The 12822-nt window shown below is 45.0% G+C and overlaps 1 protein-coding gene across 4 annotated transcripts in view; it reads left to right on the top strand.

Annotated features, from left to right (window-relative positions):
* Positions 1-8882: 8882 nt before the first annotated feature.
* The window catches only part of Shtn1 (shootin 1), a 106222-nt gene continuing 102282 nt past the window's right edge, over positions 8883-12822 (top strand). Inside the window, exon 1 of one of the 4 annotated variants that reach the window (XR_008212984.1) lies at positions 8883-9361. Coding sequence is in view for 2 of the 4 variants with exons in the window: in XM_052712929.1 (XP_052568889.1) it covers positions 9304-9361 (58 nt within the window). In the remaining 2 variants the exon portion in view is untranslated. The remainder of the gene's footprint in view (positions 9362-12822) is intronic. The other 3 variants (XR_008212985.1, XM_052712929.1, XM_052712930.1) reach the window with 3 other exon arrangements.

Consider the following 12822-nt stretch of genomic DNA (forward strand, 5'->3'; position numbering starts at 1 on the left):
TTCAGGATGCTGTATAAGTTGATGCTGAATTGTTAAGCTTGGAGAAGTTCATTTCAAATCTATCTGTATTGGACTGGGGAGATGGGAGTGTGCAAAGAGCTTTCTGTGCTGGTGTGAGGATCCGAGTTTGGATCCCTAGCACTCAGAAGCTGGGTGCAGTGGTCTGTACCCTGGCACTGACAGAGAGTGGACACAGGAAGATCCTGGGAGCTTATTGGCCAGTTAGTCAACCTAGCTGAGAAGATGCGCTCAGACCTTGTCATTGTCAACCTCTGACCTACTCTCTCTCTCTCTCTCTCTCTCTCTCTCTCTCTCTCTCTCTCTCTCTCTCTCTCTCACACACACACACACACACACACACACACACACACTTATCCATGCTTTCTATGTATCAGTAGCTCAGCCTTTTATTTGATGAACATATTCACAGATTCTATTCTGTGGATATACCATAATTCGTTTGTTCACCTGTTGAGGGGTATCTCGGTTGTTTCCAGTCATTGATGATTAGGAATAAAGCTTCAACAACATCTATACATAGATTTTTCTGTGGACATGTGCTTTCAGTTCATTTTGGCAAGCTTGTGGGCATGAGTTTGCTGAGCTGTAGGAAAAGTGTGTATGTAATTTAATAAAGAACTACCAGCCTGTTTTCCAAAGTGCCTGTGCTTTAAAATTATTTCAGCGATGCAGAGCCCCGTTGCTCTGCATCCTTGTCAGCACTTAGTTTCACCTTGTTTAATTTTAGCCATCCTAATGCACATGTACTATTTCACTCTTTCATGCTGGGGCGAGGACCTAGCTCAGGGGTAAGAGCACTTGCTGCACTATTGTGAGGACTTGGGTTCAAATCCCGGCACCCATGTACAAAGCTGGGCAGAGGAACATTTACTGTTAACCCGGCACTGTGGGGTGCAGAGACAGGAAGGTGGGTAGGGCTTGCTGGGTGCCAGTCTAGCTCCAGGTTGAGAGTGACCCTGTCTCAAGGGAATAAAGCAGGGATAGGCAAGCCAATAGATGGCTTCCCTTGGCTCCATGATGCACAGATATGTAAGCCTGCACATACATGTGCATGTACAACACATACAAACATAAAAGCAAATCAAAAAAGACATTTAAAAACACCTTTGGGAGCTGGTAACATAGCTCAGCGGTGGAATGGTCGCCTATTACATAAGATGCCCTGGGTTCAATCTTCCACACCACAAATAAACAAACAATTCTTTCAGGGAAACAAAGTATCCGTTAATATTTTTGTAAATTAATAAATTCATTTTAAAAAACAGTTGAGTTTTCAGAGTTTTTTTCCCCTATGTTTAGGGTGCAGATATTTCATCACCAAATATGGACTTCTAAATATTTTCCTAATACATCACAACTCTTTGTAAGCTTTCATTGCCTTTAACTTTGATCAGACCTATATCAGTGATACCAAGTATTATTTATGATACTTTTGGTGTTGTATTTCAAAACTCAGACCTCAGATTATACAGATTTTCATTTCTTTTTTATTTTTTATTTTATTTTTATTTTTATTTTAAATGCCGAAAGTCATTTATTGAAGGAGGGAGGAGGTCTTAAATACAGGCTTACAGCACAATGGGAGAACCCTGGAGGGCAGAAGTTTGCTTCTGATGTTTTACAATCTTGCATCTAAGCTGTTAACGCCCATTATTCAGGATACACAGACAAGGAATGTCTCTTAAGCATTCAGGAGGGTGGAAGCTGGCAGGGAATTAGCATAGGGAGGATATCAAGGTCAAGATCCGAAAGCAAGGCAACAGTTACCCAAAACGGGGGCCAGTGCCCTACAGGTCCCCCTTTTATCAAATAATGAGCTACTGACTTGGGTTGCGTGGGTCAGCAGGTCACCTTACCCGTCATGGAGACGCCTGCCCATCATTTCTTTTTTTTTTTTTTTTTTTTTTTTTTTTTTTTTTTTTTTTTTTGGTTTTTCGAGACAGGGTTTCTCTGTGTAGCTTTGCGCCTGTCCTGGAACTCACTTGGTAGCCCAGGCTGGCCTCGAACTCACCGAGATCCGCCTGGCTCTGCCTCCCGAGTGCTGGGATTACAGGCGTGCGCCACCACCGCCCGGCCCCATCATTTCTTTTTTAATGTTTCATTATTTTAAGGTTTAACTTAAATATCAAATGTATCAAGTGTGTGAGTACATGGTGTGCGCATGCACATGTGTGTGTGTGTGTGTGTGTGTGTGTGTGTGTGTGTGTGTGTGTATGTGTGTGTGTATGTGTGTGTGTGTGCGCGGCACACGCACTTGTGGAGGTCAGAAGAATTGGTTCTGCTTTTCCTCCTCTACTGAGTTCCAGGGTATGTTGCTTAGGGCTTTTTGTTGTTGTTTGGTTTTTTTTTTGTTGTGTTTTTTTGGTGTGTGTGTGGGGGGGTTGGTTTTGTTGTTGTTTTTTGGGTTTTGGGTTTTGGGTTTTTTTTGTCACCCTGACACTAAGTAGAGTCATCTGGAGCAGGGAATCTCAATTAGGGAATTTCTTCCATCAGATTGGCCTGTAAGGAAGCCTGTGGGATGTTTTCTTGATTAATGTGATATGAGAGGGCCCAGCCCACTGTGGGTGGTTCCATCCCTGGGCAGGTGGCCCTGGGTTATATAGAAAGCAGGCTGAGCAAGCCATGTGAACAGGCTAGTAACCAAATTCCTCTGCTGAGGTGTAAGTCAAACACACTTTTGCTCACGGTGTGTATCCTAGCAACAGGGAAGCCAATTAGGATATGGGAAATAAACTCAGGTCACCAGGCTTGTGTGGCTATCTATCTCATCAGTCCTTATTTTCAGTTTTATAAATTGGTCAGTGCCTCATCTATAACGTATGTGTTGGCCTTTGCTGGTTTTGTATATGAGTAGTTTCCACATGTTCTAGTACCATATGTTGGTTATTGTTTTTTTCATTGAATTGCTTTTAAAAAGTTTATTGTGTGTCAGTGTGTGTGACATATGAGTACTTGTGTGTGTGCGCATGTGTGTGTGCACATGTGTGTGTGTGTGTGTGTGTGTGTGTGTGTGTGTGTGCAGGCCAGGGGTTGACATCTGGTGTTTTTATCTATTGCTCTCCACTTTATTTACTCATTTGTTTTGGAATAGTCTCTCACTGACTCTGAAGCTGACCTGTGGACTAAATGGAGGTCCAGTGAGCTCCAGGATCTATCTGTCTCCACCACCCCATGAGGGTGTTACAGACATGTGCCTGCTTTTAGGTGGGTGCTGGGGATTGGAACTTAAGTACTCATGCTTACACACAGTATGCACTTTATCTACTGAGCCATCCCCCACCCTCTTTAATATTGCTTTTGAGTTACTTTTTGAAAACAGCTCAACTGTTTTCACAGTCTATACTTCCGGGATGGTCACTGTGTCCAGTTTTCAGTGTGTCTTTCTTTCTGCCAGTCCTACCTTGCATTGGTTTCCATAGCTTTACAATTAGTTTTGGAAATATTGTTCTTTTTCAGAATTGTTTGGATTCTTCCAGCTCTTTTGAATTTTAATGTAAATTTTATAGTTAGCTGATTGATCTCTATAAACGAACTCAAGGGGATTTTGGTTATGACTGCATCGAATCGACAGAACAAATGAGGGGAATAGACATCTGGAGTGTTCCAGTTCATGAACATGGTTATCTATTTAGTTAAATCTTTGTGTTCATCTGTGTAGCATCTAGATCTTGCACAAATTTTACTAGATTTACATTAAAGCTCTTTACTTTCCAGTGCTATTGCAAACATGTGCAGCATGTCCTTTTTATTAGCTGCTTTTGCTACCTGGAGGGAGAGGAGGTGTGTTGAAGATCAAAGAAGGAACCTCTACAACAGAGCTGTATGCTCAGGCACATGCGTGCAGGGCATGCCCTCTACAACAGAGCTGTATGCTCAGGCACATGCGTGCAGGGCATGCCCTCTACAACAGAGCTGTATGCTCAGGCACATGCGTGCAGGGCATGCCCTCTACAACAGAGCTGTATGCTCAGGCACATGCATGCAGAGCATGCCCTCTACAACAGAGCTGTATTCTCAGGCACATGCATGCAGGGCATGCCCTCTACAACAGAGCTGTATGCTCAGGCACATGCGTGCAGGGCATGCCCTCTACAACAGAGCTGTATGCTCAGGCACATGCGTGCAGGGCATGCCCTCTACAACAGAGCTGTATGCTCAGGCACATGCGTGCAGGGCATGCCCTCTACAACAGAGCTGTATGCTCAGGCACATGCATGCAGGGCATGCCCTCTACAACAGAGCTGTATGCTCAGGCACATGCGTGCAGGGCATGCCCTCTACAACAGAGCTGTATGCTCAGGCACATGCATGCAGGGCATGCCCTCTACAACAGAGCTGTATGCTCAGGCACATGCATGCAGGGCATGCCCTCTACAACAGAGCTGTATGCTCAGGCACATGCGTGCAGGGCATGCCCTCTACAACAGAGCTGTATGCTCAGGCACATGCATGCAGGGCATGCCCTCTACAACAGAGCTGTATGCTCAGGCACATGCATGCAGGGCATGCCCTCTACAACAGAGCTGTATGCTCAGGCACATGCATGCAGGGCATGCCCTCTACAACAGAGCTGTATGCTCAGGCACATGCATGCAGGGCATGCCCTCTACAACAGAGCTGTATGCTCAGGCACATGCGTGCAGGGCATGCCCTCTACAACAGAGCTGTATGCTCAGGCACATGCGTGCAGGGCATGCCCTCTACAACAGAGCTGTATGCTCAGGCACATGCGTGCAGGGCATGCCCTCTACAACAGAGCTGTATGCTCAGGCACATGCGTGCAGGGCATGCCCTCTACAACAGAGCTGTATGCTCAGGCACATGCATGCAGGGCATGCCCTCTACAACAGAGCTGTATGCTCAACCCTCTTCAGTTACTTCTAAGACTTGAATATTATATTTAGTTTTAGTGTTTGAACTATGATGTGCTAGATATGTTCCATATATTAGAATAGCGTCATTTATAAACAGACATATACTAGTAACAACACATCTAAGAACTCAAGAATTGCTAAATTTTCATTGATATGTTGATTGATGTAGAGCACACATTAAACTGAAACAAGATTAAGCAATATGAAGTACTGTTTAGTAAAAAGAGCAATTTTTACACAAATGTTTGAAAATTTAAGAATATTTGTGTAAGAAACATTGATTTAATAGATTTATTTATTTAATTCTTTTCCCCTGGAAATTGTTGGTTCTGATTTTTTAGAGAGCATCTCTCTATGTATTTCTGGCTATTCTGAAACTCTATGCAAACCAGACTGGCCTTGAAATCAAGGAGATCTGCTTATCTCTGTCCACAAATGCTGGGCTTAAGGGCATGCATCACCACACCCAACTTGTTTTGGAATAGGGTGTGGATTTGCGTTTCTGGCTGGTCTGGGAACAGGCAGCTCTAGCTGGCCTTGAATCCATGGGTGATCCAATTGCCTCTGCCTCCCAAACGCTAGAATTACAGGTGTGTCTCTACATGTGGCTCTGGTAATATTAAAAAACAAAACAGCTTTTGTAGCTGGAGAAATGGCTCAGTGGTTAAGAGCACTTTGTGCTCTTCTAGAGAACGTAAGTTCATTTTCCAGCACCAACTTCGGGTAGCTGATAATTGTTTGTAACTCCAGTTTGAGGTGAATCTGCCACCGTCTTCTGGTTCTAAGGGCACCTGCACTCAAATGTATACCCCCATGCACATATCCAGATAATCAAAAATTAATAAATCTTGATAAAATAAAAGCTTTTTTTGAGCTATATTTCACATGTCACCAAATCCTGGATGCTAAAAACGTATATAGCAGCATGGATGAAAACAATCAAAAACTTTTTACTAAGCAGACAGAATGTACAATTCTAGTTTTGAGAAGATCCAGAGTTCTGCAACCAGAAATACAATGTGTTTTAGAGTTTGTCATTCCCCTGAAGGATGCACACACTTCTCAGGGGCCATTTCCTGTTTTCTTCTCTTCTTCATCCCCAGTTCTATACAATTCAGTAGTCAACTCTCTCTATTGATTTGCTTGTGAGCATTTTTTTTGGGGGGGGGGTTTCGAGACAGGGTTTCTCTGTAGCTTTGGAACCTGTCCTGGACTAGCTCTGCAGACCAGGCTGGCCTCGAACTCACAGAGATCCACCTGCCTCTGCCTCCTGAGTGCTGGGACTACAGGAGTGCACCACCACCGCCCGGCTAAAGGAATTTTTTTTTTTTTTAAGTTTTATGTGCATTGGTGTTTTGCCAGTTCCCCTAGAACTGGAATTACAGACAGTTGTGAGCTGCCATGTGGATGCTGGGAATTGAACCTGGGTCCTCTGGAAGAGGAGTCAGTGCTCTTAACCACTCAACCATCTCTCCAGCCCGTGAGCATTTTATATAAAGGCAATCAAGCAATAGTTAGGATTTTCTGGTTGGCTTACACCACTTAGGACAATGTGTTCAAAGTTTGCCCGCAACTTTGTTTCTCTGCATTGCCAAATAATATTCAAATGTTGCTATTTTCACACCATTGCTAACATAGCCCTGTAGGCAAGTCTCTAAGGATTGACTCCCTCACATAGAATGGATGGGCAAGAAAGAGGACAAGTGTCTCTTTACATCTTAGTTTTAACTGTACCCTAGATTACATACATTGTTGTAATTACCTGAAAAAGCTAACAAGTACTAAATAGCCTCTTCGCCACTGTGCTCCCAGACTCCATCTCCTTCCCTTGAGTCAGTTTCTCTGCTTTCTATCCCTAGAGCCAACCATAATCTTGAGTTTGCTACATATCTTTCAGTTCATCTTTAGGAAGTACCTCCTGGCCTCATACATGTGTGTACATGTATGTGTATATGCACATATAAATCACACATTTTGAGATGTTTTAAATTAGATTTTGTTTGATGGTTAATAATAGCTTCAACACAGTGAAACACAACTCCCTGCATGTATTATTAAGTAGAACAAAAACTAATTATATCAGTCTATCCTTTCCATCAATATTCATGTCATATAAATAAATCACAATGTAACAGAAGCTCTGTATCCCAATAAGTAAATCTAATAGGCATCCTAATAATTCATAGCATGCCCTCAGGATAATAGGGCATTGTTATCAGGTGGATATTTTAATTTCAAAGAGGGTACATGGGATTCATTTCAATGAGCTACAGATTCATTGTGAGACCAAAACATTCAGTTTGAGCCTGGATCCTTAATTCATCGCATACTCCTCAAGCATCATACTATACTACATAATTGGGGTTGACAATTCCTGGGAATTTGTAAACCAATCTAAATACCAACTGGGCATCTTGCTTCCATGTGGTGGAATTGGAGAAGGTACCTCTGGTTACTTGGGTTTGGTCAGTAGTCACAGGCTGGCCCCTTGGGTCTAACAAGCTCCCTGGCTGCCCTACAAAAGCTAAGTGGCTATTGTTGGTCACTGGAATCTCCTGGATGTTTTTTTTTTTTTTTCTTGAAACAAATTATCATTCATTCTACAAAACACCTGGTGGCAGCTCATCTTCATACGGTCACACAGTTGACTAACATTCTCACATCTCTTGCCTTTCAAAGATGAGGACAAAAAAAGGTAACCCCAGGAGAAAGACCATGTGGTTATCTGTTGGGATCATCACTGTAGCTGACTGGAAAATACTTGGAACTATCTTATGAAACATTACAGAAAGGACAGCAAAATCCCCACACTGAAATTATTTCATAAAGTTTCATTTTCATTCTTTTTACTCAGAAGTCTACATTGCCACCCCAGACTCCCCTACCAACTAAACTATGTGTTCTAAAATACTATATTGGCACTGATTAAAAGGGAAAATCCATTGCCCCACTTCAAAGGTCATCGTGAGATGGTATGTAGTAAGGAGTGCCATGCTGGTTGCAGGATCTATCCAAATGCCAATCAATGCTCTTCCCCTTCTCCTGGATATTTGCTGAAACTGTGAAGTGAGGCAGCAGAAGTCCTGCACTGATGTTCTAGATGAGTTCAGAGATGATCAAGTAAACCAAGATGTGCAGAAGGCTTAATTAGTTTGGGTTTATCTTGGGCGCTTGATGATTGGAATAAAGAACTGTGCCTTTCTCGTCTTGTAATTAGCAGCCATAACACCTGTAATCATAAAAACAAAATCGCACAGAACGCAGCACAGAGCAAGCCATAGCCATCCCGTCCCCTTATTGGATGGAACATAAGGCCTTGGCACATGCTAGACAAGAGCTCCTATTCATTCTGAATTTGATGTTGTGGTCAAATTCCTCTCGCTGTTCAACTTTTCAAATTCTTGGAGAGTATGCATTATTATTCCCATTCCAGAGTGCTGGAGATTCAAGCAAAGGTTACTAGAACTAGAACTGAAGAGAGAAAAGTCTGCCTAGCTTTCTTTGCCAGGGCCTACCCCAGAGCTGGGTGTAAACACAACCGATGGTCCTTAAGAGGGGCAAGGGCTGTGTATCATGACACACTAGGCTCCCTGCCACGCAACCAAGTGATCTTGGGTATTCAGAGTGCAGTGCCGGCCTCCCCAAGACAGAAGGTCCTCCCACGGGAACCAGATGATCTCCACTGCAGTTTAGGCATGGTGAGACCGGTGAAGCAGGGCCCAGGTTCTGTCCACCCCGCTCTTCACATTGGTATGAAGGATGGAAACCCACGGAGGAACTATGACCAGACTGCCACGCCCTCCCCCCAGGACTGTGAAGTGACTCAATTAGCCAGACAGCTCGCAACATGCACCTCCTGGGCGAGCTGGCCTCATGGTGCTGGGTGTAGAACACAGGTTTTCCAGCCCTGGCCGGATAGCAGTGCGTGGGAGCTGGGGCAGGAGCCTGGGCGTCTGGGGTCAGTCAGGTCCCGCTCAGATCTGCTGTCCAGCTCTAGGGTGGCGAACCCGGGGCGGGTCTCCACCGCGCGCGCGTCGGGGTGGGAAGCAGTGCGCAGCGGAGGCCACACAGCAGGGACGCACACACACCCCTGGGAGGATCGCAGGCGCCCGAGGCCGCGACACCTGACCCGCCTTCTCGGCCCACGCCCCTCCCGGGCCCAGCCCTCAGGCCCGCCCGCCGCAGGTGGAGCAGCAGCGGCCCCGGAGTAGGTGCGCGGGATGATCTCACCGCGTGCTGCGCGCCAGGAGGAGGAGGAGGAGGAGGAGCAGGAGGAGCGGGAGCGATCCCAACTTCCGGGTAGTGAAGCCGCACGCCACGCCACCGGCGTCTTGCTTTCTGCTCCCCCTCCCCCGTGTCCCCCTCGCCTCTCCCTCCTTGCCTTTTATCCCCAGCCCCACCCGCCAAAATGAACAGCTCGGACGAGGAGAAGCAGCTGCAGCTCATCACCAGCTTGAAGGAGCAAGGTAGGCGGGCCCGCGGGCGCAGGTGCGGGAGCCGCGGCCTCGGGCGGGACACCTCCGAGCGCTGCCGCAGGTGCCAAGCCAGGGCCCGGGGATCGTGAGGCCGACGCAGTCACCCTGCAGCTCACCCGCGGTGAAGCGCTCGCCGAGCTCCACGCGCCATGCAGAGCCCTGGGCGGAGGAGCTGGAGCGTTTCCCCGCAGTGGGCCTGGGGATCGAGAGACCGGGGGGAAGGGACACGCATCGGGAGTGCACAGGGTCACGGCTCGCACCCCAGTCCACATGGGAGAAGCGAGCAGGGCAGGATCGCTGGGCGCTGGGTGGCAGCTCAGCTGAGGCCGCACCCTTGCACACTTTAGCATTTCTGGGCCTGCAGCTTTCCCAGCTTTTCTTTGGGGGTTCGGTCTAGTTCCTTTTTCTTTACCCAGCTGGGATTTTTTTTTAGGCCACCGATGTGTTCTCATCACTTCCCATTTTTAGCAATTTATTAGTCAGTGATTCGACACCCTGCCTGTGTGGGGCTTTCTGAGGGAGCGGGGCTGGTGTTGGGTGCCAGAAAGCCAGGCCTTATTGCACGCGTTTCTCTACTGCTTGGTAGCTGATGATTGTCATGAGCACATTGGTGAACAAAGCCAGACAGATCCTAGAGCCAGTTAACCTGACACACTTAAAAAAAAAATTCGGTTAATTATCCCGCTCAAAGGGTTGTTTGAAAATATGGGTCAAGAAAGAGGAACCACATAGGCTTAGGAAGTAAAAGTGTGCAGGGCATGCTCTTCCTTGAGGGACTTGCTGACACTGGAAGGGCCCTGCTTAGTGGCCAACTGGTCTGGTCCTTTCACTTCCCTTGGCTCAGCAGCTCACCAGCTCTGTGAAGTTGGTGTCTTCTCTTCCTTGAGCATGTGACTAAAAACTGGCTAAACCAGATGGTTTGGAGGTCCTGTCAAGGACTTGAGCTGCTGCTTTTCAGATCCATCAGCCATAATGTCCACACTCTGGGCAAAAAGGTCTCCACAGCACTGTACTGTGCCACCTCGGGGGAGTTACCTAACCTCGCTGAAGTGGATGTAGCACTCTTCTATCTAGCATCTAGAAACCCTGAATGGGTGTTAATTGCTTTCACTTTCCTCTTGTCCACAATTAGCCCCAAGTCAACCCAACAGCACCTGTGACTCCAGTAGATGGACAGATTGCCTTATTTGGAATCTCTCAAGTGTTTTTTTTTTTTTTTTTTTTTTTTAAATGGAGAACTGGATTTCATGAGTATTTATTTTGAATAACACTTTTCTGTGTCTCACAACACGAAGACTTTTGATTCATTATTCTAGACTTATGGAACTTTCAGTATTAGTCAATACCAGATCTTTTGATGGATGCTCAGTTTGCAAATGATTATAAAACAAATTAAACTATTACTTCCTCTTACTCTGTTTGTAATTCTCAGAGTACACTTAAGGATGCCAACACTTACAAACACCTTCTCTGGCCCTTTGCTGGACTGATGTTTGAAGAAGGAGGATTCCCAGGTTTCCAGCTCATTCTGTTGTGTTGTCCTGTTATATTAAAAAACAAATCCATGGCCTTGGTATTTCTAAAGGCTGATTTTCCTGATGGAGGACTTGAGCCAGAAGTAATAGAACCTAGTTTTGTGTTTCTTGAGACCTCTCTCTCTCTCTCTCTCTCTCTCTCTCTCTCTCTCTCTCTCTCTCTCTCTCTGACACTGTGACTTGTCATATGGGTGTTAGGGTTGTTCAGCCTATGGTGAGATTTTCATATCTTGAAACCAGAATGTGTTTGTCAGACAGACTGTGATAAAGACTTACTTAAGAGTATTTAATGGCTGTTTGACCTGTGGAATTAACTGGGAAGCCAGGAATTTGAGGCATAAACATGGCCACCAGGGCTTTGGGTACACCAGTACTATGGTCACTTTTTTATGTTGATGGTGGGTTGTTGCCATGGTGAGTCATAATTTTAATTTCCCCATTTAATATGAACAAGAAGAACATTTTTGATTGGTTGCTCTATTTTCCTTGTTTAATGCTGAGTAAACACATACTTTTGTTTCTTTAACAACTACCGGTTACTTATGTATGGGGCCCAAGTTTTAGAACAAGTGGCTATAGATAGTGAATCCGACTATCCTGGCTCTTAGAAAGTTTCTTGTCCAGCAGACAGTCATTAATCCAAGAGGCATGTAAATAAATAGACTGTTATTTTTTCTACAATAGGTTCTCAGAAATGGGGTTGTTGGATTTGATGGCATGCGTGTTATGAAATTACATCATTCAGTGCAGAAGCATCCCTCTGTCAATAGTTGTCCTAGTTTGTGTCCCCAGCAGTGCCCTCGTCACCATATACTGGGTAACACTGGCTGACAGTCATCGTTATCAGTTGGACAGCCTGACCAGTTTCTGGATTTTTGCCATTGGAACTGGCAAAATGCCTCCTTTAAAATGTACATTGCCCTGACTACTAGTGAAGTTTGAGTCTTCCCATGGTTATTGGCCGTTTTTGTCTCCTCGTGTGGTTCCCCCTTTAATGAGTTTTAAGTCTAAAACTTGAACCTATTGCCCGGGAGGGGTTCAGGAAGGAGGCTGCTGTGTGTACTGCAGAGCTGACAATAATCCCTTGTGGGAAGCCTTCAGTGCTGAGAACAAGGTTGTGCTTGACACAAGTTGTGAAGTGCAATGACTGCGTCTGTCATAATATGAACAATCTCTAATTTATATGTACCATTCCCCAAGCTCCGTGTCTTATAAAGCACACCCACTTCTGAATTACTTCACAACATTGTATGTTCCCGTCTACTGAATGGTATAATTAGGTATATTATGTCTTTCTAGAAAGTTATATTATGTCCCTTAAAAAAAATTAGCCAGTGTGTGATTTTTTTTTTTTTAATGTTCAAGCAGATGCTGAGGTAATGAGGTAATTCTCCTTTTGTCTTTTTTCCCCCATGGGCTTTATTTTATTGGGCTGATTGACATCGTTAATGCATGGAGAAATGGCAACTTAGAATACTATTTCCGATGCATATTTCCCAGCTATCAAAGTGGACATTTCCCTTACAAAACATCATACAATTTTCTTTCTCTGTAGAATTCTTTTGGTAAATGATAGACTTAGTTCAGCATTTGTTGAAGGTACATGGCTTTCTGTGTGATTCATTCAACACGCATACACTGAATATTCATAGCCAGGCACTGGGCGCGCATCAGAGACCAGTGAATAAGGCCTGGTCCCTGCTGGTGATGAGTTCAGTGTCTGGAGACAGTATAAAATCCAGTAAGAGTGTCTGATTGACTTATATGGCCTTTTGGTTAGGTAGCAGCTTGAATGACATCCGCTACAAAAACTATGGATTACTATTGCTGTCCAAAGCAGAATGGGCGACCACCATTGAAGGGCCTGACCCAAGCAATAGGTAACTATTAGGCTGGTCAATATGGCATGGCAGTGCC

The sequence above is a fragment of the Peromyscus californicus genome, unplaced genomic scaffold (genome assembly GCF_007827085.1).
Source record: "Peromyscus californicus insignis strain IS unplaced genomic scaffold, ASM782708v3 Scaffold_4__1_contigs__length_199733344, whole genome shotgun sequence".
NCBI classification, from domain to species: Eukaryota; Metazoa; Chordata; class Mammalia; order Rodentia; family Cricetidae; genus Peromyscus; species Peromyscus californicus.